A 22,672-nucleotide genomic window follows, 5' to 3' on the forward strand; every position below is an offset into this window, starting at 1 on the left:
AGGTAATTTAATTTGGGTCCATTGGCCTTGCCTGATGGGCATCCTTTCCATGAGTGCAGGGAGATGGATTGTCTGTCCAGAGAGGCATCATCTCCAAGATGTGTGGCCTTTGATCCCCTGTGCTCAGAGGCTGCTCCAGGAGCTGTTGCCCGGTGACATCTGAGTCCCAAAGGCCAACAGAGGCCACAAAGTGAGGAGGAAGTGCTCCTTCCCGTCCCTGGAGCTGTTCAGGACCAGGCTGGAGGGGCTTGGAGCACTGATGTAGTGGAAAGTGTCCCTGCTGTGCAACTGGATGGTCTTTAGGCTCCTTTCCAACCTAAACCAGTCTGGAATTCTGTGATTCACTAAAGGTGTTGCCTGCAAATCCCATCGCTCACAGGGATGTGGCACTGAAGCCTGGCAGTTCCCGGAATGATGGAGAGGGAGCTGTCATGCGAAATCCAGAGCACTCCATTCTTCTCCTGTCATTTTTAAGGATGATCCATAACGTGTGAACATCACCCACAATCGAGGCCTAATTGCCTTTCTCCAGCGAGCGGGCAGCACTTCCAAGGAAGCTTAAACGAGCACTTAAAGGATAATGCTCGCAGTGAGGCCCGGGGGGGCTCTGTGCCCAGGCTGGGCTCCTCACAGCCAACTCCCCCAGCGCTTTTATCCCGGAGCTATTGGGCCATTATGGCCTATGGTTGTCTTTTACTGCCTTGGATTTCTTGTGCTGTCGGGCGGGAGGGAAGGGCTGTGTAACATGACCCAAAGTGGTCTTGTTTGTTTTAATCTGCTGGTTTAATATCTTATGGCTTCCTGCCATTATCCCTTTCTGAGCTGGACCCTGGAGTCACTCCCGGAGGTTTGCTGTGTGCAGAGGCTGAAGGCAGCTTCCAGTGGGTGCAGCTTGGAGCAGGCAGAGCTGGTCTTGGCTTGTTCTCGGTGTGTGGGGGCATTGGTGACAGCTGTTCCCACCTGATGATCCCACCGTGGTGTCCTGCCACACTGCTCATCCCAAGGTTTTTTCCTCCTGCTCGTTTTCCTTCAGCACCTCCATCCCACGTACTGAAAATCAGTGGCATTGGAAAAGCTGCTGCTGTTTTTCTCCGAAAGAAATCCACTTCCCTCACCCCGACTCTTGCTGTTGGTGTGCAGCTTTCCCTGCAGGCTGCCTCCCAGGCTGTTTCCCGAGGGAATTCTTGCAGGGTTTCAAGTGGTGCAGAGTTGTTTGGATCACAAGAGCTGCCAGCACTTCATCTGCAGTCAGGAGGGACTCGTGCCGCGATCACTGCGGGTCCCACACGGCACATCATTACTGTCAAGTTCATCCTGACGGATGCACTGCCGTTCCCAGCACTGCCGGAGGAGGAGGAGGAGGATGATGTCTGCTCCTTCAGCCTGCTTTGAGGGTGAGTGGTCCCTCCGGGGAGCAGGGACACCATCCAGCCTGGCTGCCACGGGGTGTCCCTGCATCCCTGGGATGGAAGGGCTGTTTCAGTGCTTTGGTTTTTATCATTGCTGACAAAACAGAAGGGTTTTTATACAGCATTTTAACCGGGAATAATTGTGTGTATGATTCCTGACAGGGTTAGGAAACAGTGAGTTGAGGGGAATTCACAGGAATGAGCTGCACAGGTACAAAGTCAACCCTGGACCCAAGCACAGGGGGCACAGTCTGGCACTGGGAAAAACTGCTGCTGATACAACATCCCAGCCCAGCTGCAATCCTGCCACACACCCAGCTCATCCTTCAGCTTTTCGGCAGCTTAATGAAATGGTCCCATTTCCTTCATCCAGCTGTGCCCACAGCTAAGTGCCTGGAAAATGCATTCTCAGGGGAACAATCCTGCAAGTGAAATGGGAATGACCTGCCGTGGGCTGCATTAGTCTCAGTGTCATCGCTTTTGCCTCTTTGCTGTTAAAGTGTTTTTACCCTTCCTGGGGCCAGCAGCCACCCTGGTGGCACTGGCTCCTGCTGTCCTCGCCACCTCCTTGCTTGGGAAAACACTCCTCACCCAGCGTGTTGCCATGGCTCAGCCCCATGCCCGGGGGTGCTCAGGGGGCACACAGGGCTCAGGGCTCCCCTCCTGTTCCGTGGGAGTCTCCTGCACACCCCAGCCAGAGGGAGAAGGGAAGGAGGCTGGAAGAGCCACGTTCTGGGCTCTGTGACACAAAGTGCTGAGGAGGCAGCTCTGCCTTTATCTGCACCCGTTGCCACTCAGCAAAGTGAAATGAAGCAGTGTAAATTTAATTAATGGCAGAATCTGGCTCAGTGTCGAGAGAGGGACACGAGGAGAATGAGCATGAAAACAAAATTTTCAGTGAGTTTATTAACCCCAAGGTTAGACACTGGTGCCAAGGTTAGATCCCAGACAATAAACCCTGTGGTGCTGGTTGCTGTTCTGGGGCTGGGACACAGCAGTGCTGGGGGCTCTGGGGTCCCTCCTGTGCCCTCCCCAGGCTGACCCTGCTCCACGTGGGCAGAGAGGGATGGCAGATGGAGAGAGTGAGGGCAGAAAGGGCTGGTTTTGTTTGGTTTTTTTAGAGAGAAGCACAGGAAAGTGCTTTTTCTTGTGCACTTTGTTTTGCCTTTTTTTTGAGGAGACAAAGCAAACCAGACTTGCCCTCAGCTGGGTAAGTGATTGAATGAATGAATGAAGACAAACCTGCTACATCCTCCTCGTCATGGAATTTCAGCTCCAGGAACCTCCTGCGTCCTCCTGTGGAGCTGCTTCAGGGAATGAATGCAATAAACTTACATAATTTTATGGTAATTAAATTGCATCACGTAATTCTATGACTTACATAAATATAAAGCAATTTCTCCTTTAATATCACTACACATACATAAGCTGTGCTTGTGGCAGAAGGTGCCAGAACTTTTACCAGGTACTTTTTGTTCACACTTAGCCAGGCCCTCCATCCCAAGTAGCATTTTTTGGGTGAGATCTTACACTGGGTGCTGCATTAGTCTGTCTGTGCTCAGCTCTCCTCACCCCTCCACATCCCCAGAGCTGTAGCAGCCAGAGCCCCTGTTTGGCTCCACTCCACCCCTTGGTATGGGATTGGGCTGTGGTGGAAAAAACCTGGGAAAAAAACCAGGAACTTTTGATCGCACAAGGAAGCAAAAACATTGTTTTCCTCCTTTATTGAACTTTGGCAAATAATATGTGTGTGGGGGTTTTACATCAATAGCTATAAATAAAGCTTTGAAAGCAATGTAATACTTGTCATTGAGATAAAGGACATCTATTGGCACAAATCAGTGAGTAAAAACCCTTTAATGATAAAATAACATTCACTCTTTAGCTACTTTATTTGTCTGAAAAACTCAGCTTACACTCAGTTCAACATATCACCTTCCACAAAGTTAAAAAATGACATAAAATGACATAATAAAATAGACCTTAAATTTCATAATACAAGTACCTTGGCAAATTCCAGCCAGCTGGAGCAGCTCGTGCCGACCCTGCTGTGCCCTTGCCATGGCCTCACCTACCCCTTGTTGCCTCTGGACTGAGGAATGCAGGTGTACTCAGAGCCTGGTTTTAGAACAACTGCGTGTTGGTGAGGAGTGGTGGCATCTGCCAGCAGGGCTCTGCCTAAACATCCCAGCTCTGCTTATTGCGGAAGAACGTGGAAAGCTTTCTGGAAGATTAACCACTGTTACAATCATCAACTGTCTTACAAAAACCCCTATTTAAAGTTCTTGTATCCATTACTGTCTTTGGCAGAGAAATCAGGAAAAAAATAACCCGATTATATTACACAGCTTTCATTCTTATCACAACCTACCGAGTAAGGCCAAATAAAAATGTCTCCTTGCACTAATGAAAGCACATCTCTAATATACCCTTAATGACAGACGATACCAACACTCTACTGACGGGACTCAGACGCCTCCTCAGAAGACTGTGACTCCCCCCTGCCCAACCACCTCTTCCACGCAGAGTAAAGGGTACGGAGCAGTTGGTTTGGCTTTATGTCCAGTACAACCCGGGGTCAGGGGGACAGCAGGGCTCCCCAGCTGGACCCGCAGAGAAAACACAACCCATTCTTAAATGGGGGGCTTGAGTGTGAATCTGGCTTGTGGCACGAGGGACAAACCAAAGGGGGGATAAAGCACCTTAACAAACCTGGCCCTGGGGCACGGGGTGGGCGAGGGGCTGCCAGAGCCAGGGGACACAGCTGGGGGACACAGATGGACCCCCCGGCCGGGTGACACAGCTGGGAGAGCACTGCTGACCCCAGGCTCGTGTGTCCTGCCCGTGGTGGCACAACAGCCGGGCTGGTTGGGTCGGGCAGGATCTCAGGTGCCACCCGCCCCGGCCGGTCCCTGCTGGGCCCACGGGCTGCCATAAAGCCAAAGAACTCCTGATCCTGGGAAAAAATGCACAGTTGGCTCTGCAGGGAGCAGGACGTGTATTGCCACGTGACTGAACGAATTGAACCACTGGGAAGAAGCTGCCAGTTGGCCAAACTTCTCCTCAAATGGCAATTTAATTGGAATTGAATTTGGGTCTGTTTAACACAGGGACAGACCAGAGCTGATCTGGACAGCTGCCCTGAGCGGTGCTGAGCTGCACGGGATGAAACTGGGTGTGATTTCACAGCGTAAATGCAAACACAACTGTGCCACGACTGCGAACAGCTAACAGGCTCCATGCATAAATAAATACCATCAAGCCAAAGAACTCGTCCCAAACCCAAAGGAAGAAGTTGCCATTAAGAACCACGATGCATCACACTGCTAAGGGTTTGCCTCATGCATAAACATGGGAGCGCTGATTGGCAGTTGCTAATTATAATACTACACCGTCACACAGGACAATCAGCTCTTCAGACCAAGTAGCACAAATGTAGAAAATAATCTTTTTTTTTCTCTTTTTTTTTCTTTTTTTTTTTTCTTTTTTTCCAACAGAGCAAATGAACACAGATTGTTTCTTCAGCAAAATATGAAACTGTAAACTTTGGGCTCATTCTGCAACTTTTCCCCAATCCATAAGAACAAAAAAAACCCAACAGGAAGAAAGACTGACGTACATTTTTAAGCGCACCTTCTCTGTCTAGTACAAAAGCACAACCTAAAACGTATAAAGCTTCTTCTTCTTCTTTTTTTTTCTTTTAAATCACAGTTACCAAAAAGAAACAGTGAATAATTTATTACATACGCTATAATAACATTACGCTAAACAGCTATTCTCTATGAGGTATATCTGAGAAAATTCAGTAAGGGATTGCACGGTCTGCGTTGCCAACATGCCCAGTTCGTAATAAAGCTTTGGAACCATGGAGAAAGAGAGACTGGGGAGAGGAGGAGAGGAGGAGGAGAAAGAGAGCCTTTGGTATTATCAGGAGTTTGTTCTTTGCAGGGCTGCATTGCAAAGCACCACAGTACAAAAGCCCACCAGGTACAACTCGGCAGCCCAGTCGAAGCTGAGGTATTCACAGGAAGAATAAAAAAAAGCACAGAGAGGTCTAGACTGGCAAAATCGTTGCTTTGGTTCAAGCAAGGCACTCGTCCCGTGGTAACGTCACTCTTTGCAAGTGAAGCAGGAGTCGGGGGGGCCGCGGGGACCCTGCCAGCTCTGGGGACTGTCTGTGTCCGAGGGCACAGGGACAATCGGCTCCCCCCGCCCGGAAGGCATCCTGAGAATTATTACAGCTTTGTGTTGAAGGAACACAGAGAGAGAGAGAGAGAGAGAAAAGCACACTTGTCAAGTCCTACCGTTTCCAACACGGACTTAAACCCCCAAAGAAATACAAAAGAAAAGGCAACGCTTAATTGAAGCGGAGCGTTTGTGCTGAGCTGTTGTCACCTCTGTGAATCCAAGGGCATGGCTCAGGCAGATTCCTCGGGGAAAGAAAGGGCTGGGCTCTGCAGCAGCTGTCCCAGGGGTGGATTCAGCTCCTCAGAGCATCGCTTCAGTCCTACAAACAGGGTTAAACAGCCTCAAAACCCAAGTGCCAAAGGGCGCTGCTAATTCCCCGACTGAACAACCTAACAACTCGGAAGTAATCACTCAGGAGCGCAATGCTAATGGAGCTTAATGTAGCCTCGCTTCATTGCTAACTTGAGAAAAGTAATTAATTGATTTGGATCTGAAAACTGTGATTGTAAACAACAACCAAAGGTGAGGAGGCCCCGGATCTGTGGGAGTTTGGCTGCACACGGGCAGGAGAACTCCTCCCTGGCCCCGCACCAAACCCTGGGCTCTGCTCAAGAATAATAATAATTAGCAATGCTAATTGCTGCTGCAAACAAACCCCATCCCGGCCCAGGCGGAGCCTTTCCCCAGGGAATCTGCGGATGGACAGACCTCGGATCCACCTCCAGGTCCTCACAACGGGACCTGGCTGGGGATTGGCTCCACATCTCCAGGCGGTTGTTGCTGGCAGGAAGGAGTAAGCAACACAGAAAAGGGCGTCACCAGAACTGGCAGCTTCCAGGGAAGCGTTTCTTTGGGAATCTGGGCTCTGCTGGGCGTTTCTGGGTGTAGGAAGGAGCGGTGGGAGTTACCAGAGAGCACAAGCAGAATGCAGACCGCACAGAGAAAGAAATCTTTGGTATCTTTGGTATCATCAACACGATTAAAATTACAAATGGAAAAGTCAGTGAGGTAGCCTCTTTGGTTCTCACTAGAAATAGAAAGGTTTTTTTCCTAGGTTTTTTTTTCCTTTTTTTTTTTTTCCTTTTTCTTTTTTTTTTTCCACACACAGAAGTTCATTCTTGGAAGCAGCTAGTTTAAGGGTTTCTCTCTTTTTGCTTGGCATGGATTATTTCCCCCCCAGTTTAAGTTTTAAGAAGCCACAAAGTTCAGGCAAAGTATCCCACTGTCTTTTTTTTTTTTTTTCCCATTTTTCTGAATGCACAGTTTTAGGTTGAATATTCATTGCTTGTCCTCAAAGTTCACTCTGCTGTTCTTACAGGAAATCAGCTGTAGTGCTTTATAGATAATTCTAAATAAAAAATAAAAACTCTATAAGGGCATCCCTGGGTGACGATGAATAAGTTAAATAAATAAGTTATATTATGAAGGCTTTATATGCCATAATAAAGGTACGTCGCACTTTTTAATCAGGTGGGAAGAGATTAACTTAAATAATTTAAACATTGATATTTAAAATTAATTAGAAGAAGGAATTAAAACTAGACCCCTGTTTTATGGAATGAGTTGTTCTTCCCTGTCTGACAGAACCTGGCTGCTCTACAAAGCAATACCAACTTTTAAGTGTATTTCCTAACAAGCTTCGCATCCCTGATGCACTACAACAGTCCTATGGATAAATAGGCAAAATCACTCCCAAATGAATTCATAAATGGCTGAATTAAATAGATACAAATAGCTAACATCGGAGCCTGACCCTGCAGTCTGCATTCAGGCACAACTCCCACTGAATTCAAAAACCGAACTGAAACACAATGGGATTCAGACTGAAGAGAGATCTCAGGACCTGCCCTAAGACTAAATTAAATAAATTACATTATCCATAGATAATATATCGCGTTAAAACCCACAAGTGTCTGGAAAAAAAATAAAACCATTTTAAGCTTTGCCTTCTTAAAAAATTTAAACAATAAAAATTCCCCATAATAAATATAAAGGAGGCCAAGTAGAAAGTTTCCCCATGTCTTAAAAATACTTTGGAATTGTGACAAGCAAGGGAAGCATTGGCCATGTCCAAAGCCAGCACACTCTTAGCAATACCATGTCATTCCCGTGCCTTCCTTTGGGAGAGGAGATTCCCTTCCTCCCGTGGGGCTCAGCAAGGTTTGCTGGTCAAGTCCTTTGCAGCTCTTTGGATTCAGCTGTAGGTAAGAGAGATCCACAATAAAGCTTTGCAACCGAAATCAGTGAGCACATTCTTTGTTCCTGCACGGGACACCCAGCAATATCCAAGGTTTCTTGAAAGTTGAATTCATCTCGGCTGTGCCCAAGGGTGTGACTCCAAGTTCCCGGTCCGGAAGATGCTGGGATACTCTCTGTACACATGAGTCTTTCGCAGCACAATAAATAAAGCGACAAGTTACGTTGCACAGGTCTGTAGATTCCTAAATGCAGGGTACAGAGGAGGAACACAGCTGTTTGGGTTTTGGGTGTGGGCAGAGCACAGCACACACTCTGCCCCTGTGGGCAAAGATCTCCACCACAGTCTTTGGCTCCCACGCTCCTCGTCTGAGGGAGCTGCTACATTAAAGCCAACAAGAGTGGACAGTGAAATGGAAGACGTCACACAGGGCCATGAGAGATGCAGGGATAAAAAATGCAGCAGGATTTTTGAGTGAAAATGGTTTGTGACCGTTGATAGATTTGAAGCCCCAGCCCAGAGAAGGCTGTAATGTTGTGTAACAAACACTTGCACAATTTGGAGAGAATTTCACTGAGGAGAAATTTGTAAGTAATTCAGTAGCTGATCTAAACTCCCTTTGTTGGGGCTATCGGATGAGCTCTGAGCAGGAGCAAAAAGCCTTTGCTCCCAGGCTTTGCCAGAAGCTGTGCTCAGCTCCCTTCTGCCTCTGAGGAAAGTGGAAGGCCAGAGCTGTGGGGCTCTGGATGTCCCTCAGGGGAGTGAGTGTCCCCCAGTGAGGTGTCCCTCAGTGAGGTGTCCCACAGCCAAGCTCAGCCTCAGAGGATGCCTGGGGCTCATTCCCTGTGGGATACAATGCTCTTCCCTGCCCTGGCACTGCAGGAAGGGGAGCTGAGCAATGAGCACTGGGGTTTCCACCAGTCCTATGTCACCCCCTGACACTGCAGATTGCAGGGAACACTTCCAGCATGAGACACCTCCCCTGAGGAGCTGGTTTGATGGACACTTGGGTGGGAATGAGAGTGAAATTTCAACATGAGCATACCACCTCAGCTGGGCTCTGCTCCACAGCCTGCTGGCTCCAAACTCCACACTCAACCACCTGGCATTTAGGCCTCAGAACATGTCAGCCCCGATCAGAACAATTTTTTGGCAGCTTTATTCTGTGTCTGGCTATGAGGATTCTCCAAATCTCTTTTGAATCTGCCTAGAAATCTCTGCTGTAGGATGCTTTGATGCCCACAGCAGGCACATCCTGTCAATTCAGCTGTGAGGATCTTGATTTTGCTTTCCAGAACCTTTTCCTGTCCTGAGCAGACAAGCCTTCTTGATTTTTTTTTTCTATTTTAAGTGAAGTCATTGGAAAATGACTGCAGCAGTTCTGTGAAGCAACTAAACAGAAGCCCTTGTTTAAAGGCAGAGAGGAGCAAGATGTGCTCTGGCTCTGAGGATAAATTTGGACATGTCATGATTTGGATCATACAACATTACAAGGCTAACAATTCAGAACCACCTCCTGAACTGCCCCAAGAACAGCTGAACACCTGGGTTTGGTTCAGGTAGAAGTTTGGAGCTGAGCTGTGGTGCTGCTCAGCACTCACACTGACACAGATGGGAACACACATATTGCAAGTTTTATCCCTGGGGAAGAGAAAGAAGGGTGGAGGTCACTCGACTGATGTCACGTGCAGGAAGGTGGCTGCTAACAGCTCCAGACACAAGGGACACCAACGCACAAGTCACACCCAACCCATGAGTGTTTCCTGGAGGGAGGAGATGTATCAGCACAGTATCCCAACATCTTGGAGTCTGTGCAGCTCTTGGAAAGATGCCATGTGGGGCAGAAACAGGGAAAACATAAATAAACCCACCCTTTTGGTCACTCAAGGACCCACGAGTGGTTACCTGCCCAGAGATCAGTGGGGTTATGTGCATTAGTCGTGCAAGAAGAGAAACAAACTGAAACACAAGTAGTGAGAATCCTCATCTTTGGTATTGTAGCTGTTGAGGTTTTGGTTGCTCTGTTCCTTGTTCTTTTGAAAAATCTGCATAGGCACAAATTAAAGACAATCTTCAACTTTAAGATGACTTGAGTTGTCAAATGAAGCAGCAATCGTACTGGCTTTGCTTTGTTCTTGTTCTTGTCAACCCTTTCTTTGAGATCTGCTTCCGAAAATGTCCAAGATGTCTGTAGAACACAGTGTGGTACTCGTTTGTTTCCTGACATGCTTCCTTGGTTTTGTTTTTTTTTTAATTTTTATTTTATCTTTCAATGGAACAGTTTGTTGCAGAAGAAGTAGGTGCAGAAAACGTTTCTTTGGTTTCGATTAAGTAGTACATAAAAAAAGTCTCAAGTGTCTCTAGCAGGTCACCAGCCAGGGGTGGCTCTGCTGCACGGAGCTGGAGAGAGGGCTCGGAGCTTGCCAGGCTTCCCCAGCGCTGGCCAACCACCCGCACCAGCCACGACCAAGAGAAATGGCAAGTTATAAATATCTTTGGCTTGCAGAAATCCTGTCTCTTTGGTGTGCTGTGTTCCTGCCGGCTCAGGGAGCCGGGGAGGAAAAGGAACTTAGGGATGCAATAGAGCTAAATGCGGCACGTCTGAAACAGTTGGTGGCATCTGAAGGGTTTGCTTCTGTTTCTTTTCCTGCTTGAAAGTACCATAAAATACTGAAAAAATGAACAAAAATACATTGAAAACCAAAAAGGTTTCGGTAACATGGCCATTGCCGAAGAGAAACCAGATTCCCGGAAACTAAAAAGGATGTAATAAAGTAAATAAACCTAGATCTTCCAAAAATTGTGTTTGCTCCATGAACTGTAGCAGTTCCATCAACCTCCTGAGTGTGCATTAGATACAAACACAGAGTTTGTGAGGAGCTGCCAGCTGTGCTTGAGGCTCGTGCTGTCTCCACGGTGTTCCTGGGATGTCAGGCTGCAGCTGGACAGCCCAGGGCTGGACCATGGCTGCAGCTACCGGCTTTGTGCTTGATACTTTGAGCTCAAGAGAACTGAACTTTTCCTATCCAATAACAAGCTGAGTAAATTAAACTGAAAAACCAAACGAAAAAAACCCTAAATCTGATTTCTTTGTTCCCCTAAAACACTTAACAAAACCATGCCTGAGTTTAAAAACGGGGTCTTGGGTTTTCAGCGTCCGACTTTGTGCTCCGTTGTCGTGTGGCTGCAGGGTGGTGTGGCCAGCACACAGCAGGCACCGGGCACGGGAGGCCACGGCAACCTGGGGCTCGGGAGAAACCTGCCTCAAGAAAAACTCCCCTGTGTTTCAGACCTCCTTTGCCTGTCCTGAGCATAGTATTGTTTGGAGAGAGGTTAAAGTGGAACCTGCGCCTGCTGAGACTGATGAGAAGCTGTAGGAAGGTCCTCGGGGACAGCTGGGCTGGGGTTGGTTGCGGGGGGATTGTGCTTTAGGTCACCAGCGAGGGGCCCTGCTGCCAAGCCGCTGTCCTGGCAGTGCCAGCCGTGCCCGCCGTGCCCACCACTCATGCCTTGGTGCAGCTGCTGGGCGCCGATGAGGAGCCCCCGGAGCTCAGGTCATCCTGCCACTTCTCCAGGCTGCGCCGGCGGGCGTTCATGAAGAAGTTGCTGACGGTGGTGAGCTCCAGGCCCAGCTGCTGGGAGATGGTGATCTGCATTTCTTTGGAGGGACGCTTGTTCTCCTTGAAGATGGCGAAAAGTGTTCGGCGCTGGAGGTCGGTGAAAACCAGGCGGGATTTCTTCTGGGAGTTGTTCCGCTCTTTGTTGGGCTCTTGCTCTTTGCGTTTGCAGGCTGGGAGGGGGTGGCAGAGACAGAGAGAAAGTGTCAGGGTGGTGCCCACAGACCCCGCCAGCTACCCTGACCATGGCACTGTCACATGTTGGGCACGAGTGTCACCGGCCAAACCAGCACCGCTCTGGCCTGTGGGATCCAGGGGCTCCCAGAGGAATCCAGCAGGCTGCACTTGTTCTCACATCCCCAGCATCTCTCACCAGCCAGGGATAACACTGTACAGAAGTTTCATCCCTCTGAACAGCCCAAAGCAAACTCCAGTCACAGCCCTGGTGGCAGCAGCTTTGTGTGACTGCCAAGGGGAAAAGCTGCCACGTTCCTGCCTGGCCTCCCAGCACAAGGCTCACCTGGTTCCTCCCCACTCATCCCCTCCAGCCTGACTCTTGTAGTGCCACCACCCCAGGGCACAGTTTCCATCATCTGTGCCCTTCCTGGGGCATGTCCCGAGGGTGAAACCAGGCAGAAGTGCCTGTCAGAGCTCAGGTCTGGCAGGGCAGCAGTGCAGGACCAGCACTGAGCGATGCTAATGGATCCTAAACCCATCCGTATTAATAGCTGCTCTGTATTTATTAGCAGAGAGAGAACAGCAAGTGCTGAAACCAATCCTGCTGCCGGAGCACACCCACACTTAAAAATAGCCTGCCCAGGCTGTCTGCTGGGCACAGGGAGAAAATCCATATGTTGACATGGTTAGGTAATGTGCTGGGACAAAATGAGCCCAGAGAATTGATAAGTGGGAGGGTTTTAAGCAGCCCTGTTAAATAATTCTGCAGGTCTGGAATGTGAAATGAAGCTGGCCCAAAAGTAAAAGTCAGACGGTGGAGATGTCTGTAATTAACCCAGTCAGGGCTGTAGCTGTGTGGAGCTTGGCTCAGCCGGTGTGGTACTGACTGCCTCTTCCTATGCCAGGGCAGCATCTCACAGCATTTCTGCAGGAAATTGGAGTATTCTGTGTGAGTGCCTCACCCTGACCCCTCCCAGCTGCCAAATTCCGATGGCTGCAGCAAAGCCGTCAAGGTCAGAGCTCCAAATATATCCAAAAATGAAGTCCCCAATGCTGGGGATGTGAAGAGCACCAGCATCTCTGCTGCAGCCTCTAATCGGTTCCGGGACACTGGGACGAGTGGAGTGTTTCCTACCATCACTAATTTATGTCCTGAGATACTCTGCGTTTTACTGTTATTGGTATCTGATAATAAATAATGCAGAGGTATGTGCTTTTCGATGCATTCAGTAAATACTTTCCTTGAACTGTTGAGTTTGCTCTTGAAAAGGCCCCACAAAGGCAAACGCTGCGCCTGACGAGCATCTCTCAGCAGAGAAAAATGGGGTGAGCACTCTAATAAAATCAAGTGATTTTCCAGGAAGAAAGAGAAAGGTTTTAACAGGGGAGGGAAGGGAAGAGACCATCTGGATTCTAAGCACAATTTGATTTATTAGCTGCGGTTAAACCTGAGCATATCCTATGGAAGAAAATGGACAACCGGCGAGAACCAAAAGCCATAACTATGGGGGGGGAAAGAAAAAAAGCTTCCTTTTTATTTTGCATTGGACTAAAGATGCTCTTCCACAGAAACAATATTGGAACTGTTCAGAAATGGGGTCAGTGCTGCCTCCCTATCATGGACCAAAGTGGAGCCCCACAACTTGAATAAGAGGGTGCAGGAGGGTCTTTGCTAATGGCAAAAGTGACTCTCCACCCATGAAACAAAAGGTGTTAAGAAGGAGTGAAGCAGAGACCAATATTCCCTTAATCCAGCAGTAAAGTCCTCACTCTCCATCGTTGCTGAGGACAAGCTGCGAATATTGATCCCACCTATGTGGTTTCTGTGGGTGCAGAGTCACCCAAACGCAGTTATCTGTCTGAGGGAACTGAAACTGCTCCTCAATTCGATTTTGAAGAGGACTCAATGTGAGGGAAATGTAATTACTCTGGTAATGCTGAACACAATGAAATGACTATCAAAACGTTTCCAAAGATTTAAAATGTTTTTCTTGCGCTGTGATTCACTTAAAGCAACCCCTTGTATATCCCTGTTACTACAATCTCTTAAAAACTAGGCCTCAGAAATCAATTTGATTACCTCTCTGAATTAAGTATGCACGAATGAGAGCGATTGAGATCAATACAAATTAGGTTAAGTACTCCGCTGTGTACAAAATCATTATGGAACAAGGAGCAATCGGAATGAAGATGCAAATAATCACATTGTCAGGATGGGCAGCCAGTGCTGCTCATCCTAGCTGCTGCACACACACACCAAACTCCTCATTTTTGGAACCCTAGGAATGCCCTTGATGGCATTTATCCAGAAGAACAGATTGAATGTGTAGCACAAAGTTAATTCTGCTTGCTCATCCATTGTAATAGTGAGATGTTCCCTGTTTGGAGAGCCACGGATTCCTACAATGCTCCAAAAAGCAGCTCACAGCCTGGCTGTTTTCAGCCAGCAAGATGTTTTCTTGGCACCCTCCCTGATTTTTCCCTTTAAATCCTGTCACAATCCCCAGGGAATGCCACCCCTCTCCAGGCTCTGCAACCTGCAGCTCTCTGAGAAGAGAAGATGTATGGTTTTGGGGACATGGCTCCTTTATGTTTCTTCCTGGCAAGCCACAGCTCTGAGGCTGTTTGTGTCCAGTCTCCTGTAAATCTGCAGGATGGCTGGAATTGGGCTGTAAATTCTGCTTCCTCCCTGCAGTGCTGCAGCACCCACCTCAGCACAGGAGCCTCTGAGTATCATGGAACCTTCCAGCACAGCACAATTCTGGATCCCTCCAGCTGCACTCAGAGTCCTTCACATTTAACACCCAGGAGATTTACGCTTCCTCTTTTTCTGGAAATTCCTCCTTTTGAACCTGCAATTTCCAGCTGAATTATAACACTTTTCATTGACAAAGACTTATATTGCCCTGGTCAGAGCCCAGGGATGAAGCCAGGCCTTCCCCATGCCTGTCAGAGCAGCATCTCCAGGTGATGTGCCAGCACTTCCCTGGAAGTACCAGAGCACCTGTGGAGAAAGGGAAGGGCTTCAGGCACCTTTTCCAAGAAATCTGGGAATTTAAAGCTGAGGTGGGTAAGAAAGAGCTGAATAAGAGCCTGAGTGCTTACTGCAAGGGATCTAGGCAGATCTAGTGAGACCTTGCTGTGTGCTTCTGTTTTCAGGAATTCTGACCCATGGGAGATTCTAGCAGGACATGAGTATTTCCTTTTCCTGCCTGTTACAGATAGGCTGGGATTAGGAAGAACAGGAGAGGACAGGAGCAAAGCTCTGCCATCTTATGTGGGAAAGCCAGACCTGTGCTGCTCTCCGAGGAAGACTTCCTCCTGCTCTTCCTTCACCTCCTGCAGCTGAGTGCAGCTTGCCAAAGCTTAATGCCTCGGCTCCCATCCTATTATGAGGGGATGAGAACTGCTGGAAAATCACCACTGCTCATAAATATGTTCCCTGCTTACTGAGAGATATTTTGGTCTTGGAGACAATTTGCGTTTTGGGAACCTGCCAGCCTCTATCGCCTGGCTAATAATTCCTCTGTGCAGCATTTACCAGTGGTTTGAGTCCCTTTTTTCACAATGGAGCAGTTTGATTTTATAGCTCAAAAACCCCAAACAACCCCAAAACACTCCAATTTCTTTTTTGATTGCATTTCTCTCTGCCATCAGTGAGTTGCCTGGCTGATGTTATCACCAAACCCATTTCAGATTAGTCTGTTTGGTATGATTTCTGCGTGCAAAACCCTCTGTAAATCAGAGAGCCTTTTATGCAAAAGTCTGCAAGATTGATAGAGCTGGATACAAAATCTTTTACCTTGGAAAAAGAGATGTATTATCTGTCCTGTTGGATACAGTGCTTTCCCTGCATATTCATTGCCCAAGTATGATGGGCTTTTCCCAGAGCAGAGAGAAGACAAGATGGGAGCCTTAAATACCAACAGATTGCTATCAGAAGGAAGGGATTGCTTTTTTTTGCTGTGTCTAGCGGGGATAAGATGAGAAGCAAAGGATTTAAAAGACAAAAAGTGAGATTAAGGCCAGTCATTAAGGATTTTTTTGTACCTGTAAGCCCTGGAAGCAATCGCCTAGGTAAAAAAACCCCTCTGGAGATCCCTGAAAAAAGGGGCAGACTGTCAGGACAAGTGATGCCTGCAGTCCTTTTCAGCTCCGCTTTCCCTCTCAGAGCCATTCTCCACACACCTGCAGAGCTCCAGGGGAGCTGCTCTGATGAGAGGAGTCTGCTGCCTTTAGTGCTCGGAGGCTCGGCACAGCCAGCAGTGTTGGCTCCTGCAGGAAGCTTGTCATCTCCCAGAAATGGCTAATTGGAAGGGAAGGAAGAGCCCCTGCAGCTGCTGGATGGCAGCAACATCCAGGACAAGGTTTAGTGAATAATATCAGGGAAGAGCACTGAGCGCAAGCAGCCGGAGTCACAGCGCGGAGCCAAAATGCCCTACAAAGTGTGGGAAGAACCAACACCAGTTACTGGGAAATAATCCTGTTAGCAAAAATGTTCTTCCCTTTATGCATTCTGAGCCACAAATAAATGGTGGCAGTTCTCAGCTACAGAGAACTTGAATTTGGGATATTTCAGTTCAAATAGTGATGGGGAAGAGATACAGGAATAGAAAAAAATGCTGGGGAAAAAATCTTGAAAGGAAATAGTGAAGAACAGCTTCAGAATGAGTAACACATGGTGATCAATTAATAGTTCCTTTAAAAAAGTGAGGGAGAAATATAGAAATGTATTTAATCACAAATGTGCTCAGATTTAACTTTATCAAATAACCAAGAAACTGATAAAACTCATCTGCTTCACAAAAACAGGATTCAGATCTCTGCGTGGCAGAAAAGCCTTCAGAAATGATGTGGAACAAAGAGCTGGGGCAGGATATTATTTCAGAAAGTTGGTACACGAGAAATATAATTTATCAGCCAGCACCACAATTTACCGCATGGATTGTTCAAACACAACCACTAATCTATAGCTGAAGAGAGCACCAATATTTCAAGCCGCTAAGCACCTTTCAAAGAACCTTTATGCACCTGTATATTTAGCTCAACGCTAAGAAATGGTTTTATATATAGATATATATATAGATAACAGGCTTGATACAGATGTTCCCATGCCTTAATTTTTAACTGGAGATACAGACAAGAGAATCGTCTCCAAGCCCAGTGAAGGAGCATTTAGTGGGGCACAAAAGGCAGAGGACGGGCGGCTGACTGCCTCTGCTCGGCCAGGGGCACTCGGGGTGTCACCGCCAGCCCCGCGGGTCTCATCTCGCTCCTGCTGCCTTCCCTCCTCCTCCTCCCTTCGCTCCATCCCTGCTCATCGCTCCCCGCCGCTCTCCGTGGTGCTTACGGCTCTGAGCACCGAGCGGGGCTCGGGCTGCTCTGCACCAATGAATCATTGATGGTGTTTAGGTACACAAGAGTTTAATCATCGATACGGCGATCCGGCGCCGGGGAAGGTAAACAGGAGGCGGAGCGCTCTTCTAACCTCACAGAAATTTAGGGACTGGCCACCGGGGCCGTTTATTCTATCATAACAATAAAAAAATACTAAGCACACCCACTCTGCTACTACTTCCACAGGGAGAGAGGGATTTCCCTCCAAGGATGGCAGATTTTCGTCCCATTTGGGAAAAAAATCCAGGATTATGGGGCAAATAGCTTATGGGGTTTTCTTTGTTTGTTTTTAAAAATCTGAAATACTTGTGGCTTTTCCCCCATGCTCAAAGGGATTTAAGCAAGCGAGTGAAGGGGGCGAAGGAAGCACTGAGGCAATGGGGCCACATATTCACACGTGGTAATAAAAGAAAATTAAAATAATCGATTTAGTGAAGGGAAAGGTAATTTGCAAAGGTCTTTCCCGCTCCATGGGGAATCCATACCCACTCAGCACCTGAGCTCTCTCCAAACTTTACTCCTGGATGGAGAGGCATTCAGGGGGACTGCAAAAGCAGAGATCCAGAATTATGCAGGCATAACTCTGCATGCAGCTGTGATTCCTGATTTTCTGCTCTGTATGTAGGGCTCCACGGGGAAACCCACCCGGGCCCGGTGCTGGGAAGGAAAAGCACCAGCCACATTACTGGAAACGAGCTGGCTCAGGTTCCAGATCAATGAAAACTGGGTCCACGCGTTGATGCTCCTGTTGCCAGCATTAATGCTCTTTTAATCTTCTCAACATTATCAGCATCGATTTCCCTCCCGATACACGTTTGTTTGTGAAGGCGACATCACCGCGTGCTCGGCGAAAACCCCAAACCCCTTCAGCCCCTCTGTCTCAGGCAGACCTCGGCACCTTCCTTTGGCTGCAAACAGAGAGCAGCCGGATGCCCGCGGGTGCTGGAAGGGACGGGAGGAGCTGGCGGTCGCCGTTCGAGCCTAGGAGGGGATCAGCATCCCTCTCCCGACGGGCAGAACAGCCGGGACAGCCCCGCGCCTCAGCAAAGCCCGAGTGGGGATTCTGCAGAGCCCAGGCCGTGGGTGTTTAACCCTCAGCACCTCTCGTAGGGGTCGGGCAGGGATTACGGCCATCGATCACCCACGGCTCCTCTCTGCCCCGCTCGGCAGCTGCCCCTCGTGCGGGGACGCTCTGCAAACATCTCCCCAGCGCAGAGACCGCCGTGTCCCCTCAGCCCCGCTCCGGGTGTACCAGCAGAGCAGGCAGCCCTGGGGACAGCTCGCTGTGTCTCTGCCCGCTGGGGACCGACCTGGGATCAATCGAAATAACAGAAGGACTGTGCCGGCGGCACAAACATCCCCGGATTTTCGTCGCTGTCAGAGCAGAGAGCCCCGGACTCGGCCCCCGCCCCACGCTGCGGTCTGTCCCACGCGCGCCTGCCCGCGCCACAGCCCCCGTGTCCTTCTGCACCCACATGCTCGGCCGCGCGGCTCCCGGGGAGGCAGCCCCGGGGGTCGGTACCGGCGGTCGGTACCGGGGGTCTGTACCGGGGGTCTGTACCGGGGTCAGTACCGGGGGTCAGTACCGGGGGTCGGTACCGGGGGTCAGTACCGGCGGTCGGTACCGGGGTCATTACCGGGGTCAGTACCGGGGGCCGCTGCCCGCCCCCCCCCGCGGCCCCCGCAGAACAATGGGGGCTGCGGAGCTCCGCGGCCGCGCCAGGGGGCGCTGGCGCGCTCTCCGCGGACAATGCGGCCGGGCCGGGGCTGCGGGGCTGTCGGGCTGCGGAGGCTGAGCGGGTTCGGCCCCCGCCCGCTCCCACCGATCCCCGCCTGTCCCGGGACGCGGGGCTCCCGCAGGGCCCCTCCCGCTGCGCTCGGTAGCGCCGGCAGGGATGCTCGCAGAGAGCGCAGTGCGGTGCGGTGAGCGCACCTTCAGCACCCTGGAGGCCCTGGAGAGCAGCTCCGCAAAACCCCGCCGCCCGGCAGAGGAGCGCGCCCCTCCGCCGGCCCCGAGCCCCGCATAGCCCCACACAACCCCGCCGGACCGAGCTGGGCTGCGCGGTGCCAGCGCTGAGAGAGGCGGGCACCGGCCGGCCCCGCAAAGCCCTGGGGTTCACGGCGGAGAGGGGAAGCGGCCGGGACAGGCCGGCAGACGAACGCACCGCGGGGCCGGCCGGGCGCCTCTGGGCTCCGGGGGTCGCGCTCAGGCACTTACCTGCCAGCCGCAGGGCCGACATCCTCTGGAACTCCGGCTCCTGCAGCCACTTCCACATCCTGCGGAACGTCTCCCGGCCGGACTTGAGTTTACTCCAAGGCTTGGGGTTCCGCAGCAAGTCCGAAAGGGTCCCCTGGGAGCGGCACAGCACCCGCTGGGCGAAGATGGCCTGTGGGATGCTGTAGCGCTTCAGCTCCGCCGTGATCCTTTGTGCCACCTCCTTGGTGTTGATCTCCTCCAGCTGCCCCGCGCCGCTCCCCTGCGGGCCGGAGGCGGGGGGCGGCCGCTCCCGGCCGGCGGGCAGCGCGGGGCCGTGAGGCGGCGGCGGCCCGGGGGGCGCGGGGTGGTGCGCGCCGTTCAGGGGCGGCAGCATGGCTGGCGGCGTCCCTAGCCCCCGGGGCAGGTGCTGCTCTCCTCGCGCCAGCATCGCAGCGTGCGCCTCGAAGTTGGGGCTCAGCATCTTGTCGTGGCCGGGCGGCCCGTAGCCGTGCAGGCCCTGCTGGGCGCCAGGGAGCGGGCCCAGCCCGTTGCCCAGCGGCGAGAGGCTCTGCCCCACGGCCGGCACCTCCTTGTAGGGCCCGTAGAGGCTGTTCACGGCCGGCAACCCGCGCTCGTCCCGCATGAGCGCGAAGCCGCCGCCGGCGCTGCCCGGCAGGCGCTGGTGGTGGTGGTGATGGTGGTGGTGGGCGTGCGGGTGGGCGTGCGGGTGGTGGAACTTGTCGGAGACGGCGGAGATGGGCGGCAGGGGCTGGAGCGGCGTCAGCGTGGTGTAGGTGCCACTCATGCCCATGCCGGGCGGCGAGGCCTCGCAGGGCACGCTCATGGCGTGGTGCAGCGGGATGGAGAGCTCGGGCCGGTACTCGGCGGCGCCGTCCAGCAGCGAGGCCATGCTGGGTACCATGGCGGGCCGGGCGGCGGGGGGCAGCTCCTGGTGAGGCGGCGGCGGCGGCGGCGGCGGCGGCGGGGGGGGCGGCACCCGGAGCGGCCCCGCGCCTCGGCCGCCGTGGTGCGGGCTGGGGCTGCCCATCAGCTCCGGTTCGTGCCCCGCCGCCCCGTGCAGGCTGCCCAGCGGCTCCATCGCAAGCTCGGGGTTCATGGCGCACGCAGCCGGCTCCCCGCCCAGGCACCGCCGGCCGCCGCTCCCGCTCCTCATCCGGTCATCGGGGCGGCGGCCGCCGCGGCCCGGGGCCGCCCGCTCCGCCGGCCCCGCGGGCAGCGGCGGCTCAGCCGGGTCCGCCGCGCCGGCCCCGCGCCATGTCCTCGCCTCGCCGCCGCCGCCGCCGTCTGAGGGCGGTGGGAGCTGTCCGGGGCCGCCCCGCCCCTGCCGCGCCCGCGGGGCCGGGCCTGCGCCTCGAGCGGGCGCGCGGGCGGCGTGAGGGCTGAGGGGTGGACGGCGCGCGCCGGGGAATCCAATGGCGAAGCGGCGCGAGCCGAGGGGTGGGAAAGCCGTGAGGGGAGCGCGAGGCGGGAAAGCCGTGAGGGGAGCGCGAGGCGGGAAAGCCGTGAGGGGAGCGCGAGGCGGGAAAGCCGTGAGGGGAGCGCGGGGCTCTCAAAGATGCCGCGGCTTTTGTAGCGCGCGGAGCTGCCGAGAACGGCACCGGAACCGGCCAGGGAGCGGCCCCGGGAGCGGCCGGTGCTCCTCCCGCACAGCCGCACCGGGATCCGCGGCTCTCCGCCCGGGAGGCGGTTCCGCAGCCCAGCCCCGCTGCCCCGGGTCCCTCAGCCCACAGCCAGCGCTGCTGCCTCCCTATTGTCGGCTGCAAACCGAGGCACAGCACTGATCTGTGCCGGTGGTTATCGGTTATTAGCAGCTAATAAAGGTTGAATTCCGGCTCGTTAACAAGGTGTGATGGATGCACGTCACCCGGGGCTGGATGGTGCAGCCCCAGGAACCCTGAGACCCCGCGTCCCGCCCAGCGCTGCACTCACGGACAGGCGTTCCCTCCTCTTCCCCAGGCCGTCCCTGAGCCCCGCGGCTGGCAGGGGCAGCGTTGGCACGGAGCTGCCGAGGGCGGACTTGCCTGCTGTGGCACAGGGCACCCGCGCCAGCACACATCTGGTCGGGCCGTGCCAGCTGCTCCCAGCCGTGCAGCTCAGCACTTCTCCCCGCTCCTTCAATCAGTAACTCAGCAGCCGCGTCCTTGCTGCTTGTGTCGTCCTTACCTGGGCCCTGATAACCATCTCTGTGTTTGTGAATGCCCCGCTGGGTCTTTCCAGTAACTAAACGGGGGAAAATGGGGAGAAATGTCACTTCTTGGACCCTCCATTATCAGGCCACTGTCCAGAATACCTGGAACCTTCTTGCAAACAGGCTGTGTATGGGAGCACCCAGTTTCCTACAGATTGGATCCCAAAGGATAGCGATTAATTTCTCTCCGTGCCTCTGGAGCTCACAGTGTTTTCCGAGCTGCTTTTTGGCACTAATCAGGCTGGTAGAAAATGGAACTCCCCCCGCCCCAGCTACTCCTGCCGCTGTCAGCTTGTGGTGAAGAAGGAAAAAGAAGGGAAGATGGCAAAGAAAGCCATGGCGTGAGGTACCTTTGTTCAGGGCAAGTTATGCGTGAAATCTTTTTGTCCTTCCTAAAGGAAGGCAAAAGTTGCAGTTGATTTGGGGAAAAGAGAGGCGAGTGCAGCGCTCCGGAGACGGAGGTGCCGCTGTGGGCAGGCAGGAGGGGGGCGTGGGCAGACCCTGATGGGAATCTGGTGCCGCAGATGTGCTGTGTCCACGTCCTCCTTTTTCCTCCCTTTTGCTCTCTTTTCCTCTTTCTTTTCCTTGCCTTGCCTTACCTTGTCCTTCTCCAACAAATTCATCAGGCCTGACTGACTTTTTCTTTCCAAGCCTGCACCTGATGGCTGCAGGATGTTTTGTTACACACCATAGTGCCTAATTCTGCTGTCTTTCCAAACCGATGTCAACCTGCCAAGGTGTAAATACCCACTTAGTAATCAGGTGTAAATATCCACCGAAGCAGAGGGTCCACCCTGATGGGGCTGTGGCTGTCCCCGGAGGCAGCAGGGTTCTGGGTGTCCCTTGTCACCCACGCAGGACAATGTCCAGCCGAGCTGGGCACGGTGGGCAGGAGCAGTGCCGGGAGCAGGGCGGCTGCTGCCGCTTCCAGCTCAGCGAGCTTCGGCTGCCCAGCGGGACGGCGTTCTCTGCCTGCATGGCTGCCTTCGCCAGAGGCTTTCTCTCTGCTCTTGGGGGAGGGAGGAGGCAGCTTCTTTGTTAGCTTTCGTCCTCCCGCCTGCCTGCAGCCGGGGCTCCCCGTGCCGAGGCCAGGTGCCCTCGCTGTTCCCAAAGAGGCAGTGGTGGGGTGGCCAGGGATGGCAGAGTGGCATGGAACTGGGGGCTGACCTGGCCTGGCTGAGCTTTCTCGCCCAGCATCCTTCTGGTTTGGGCTGTGACTCCCTCGGGAGTATGAGATTTAATTCCCCACCTCTTTTGTTCTCCACGGGTTCATCTCTGTAG

General features: G+C 52.4%; 1 protein-coding gene across 1 annotated transcript; it reads right to left on the reverse strand.

Moving 5' to 3' along the window:
• Positions 1-3,117: 3,117 nt before the first annotated feature.
• ONECUT2 (one cut homeobox 2) lies at positions 3,118-20,405 on the reverse strand. Its single transcript, XM_085043264.1, has 2 exons — positions 19,204-20,405; positions 3,118-11,584 (listed from the first exon to the last, which is right to left on the reverse strand). The coding sequence occupies exons 1-2, from the start codon at positions 20,354-20,356 to the stop codon at positions 11,298-11,300; spliced, it is 1,440 nt and encodes a 479-aa protein (XP_084899390.1). The 5' UTR covers positions 20,357-20,405; the 3' UTR covers positions 3,118-11,297.
• Positions 20,406-22,672: the final 2,267 nt, after the last annotated feature.

Source organism: Lichenostomus cassidix, chromosome Z, assembly GCF_008360975.1.
Source record: "Lichenostomus cassidix isolate B80296 chromosome Z, HeHo_3.0, whole genome shotgun sequence".
NCBI lineage: Eukaryota > Metazoa > Chordata > Aves > Passeriformes > Meliphagidae > Lichenostomus > Lichenostomus cassidix.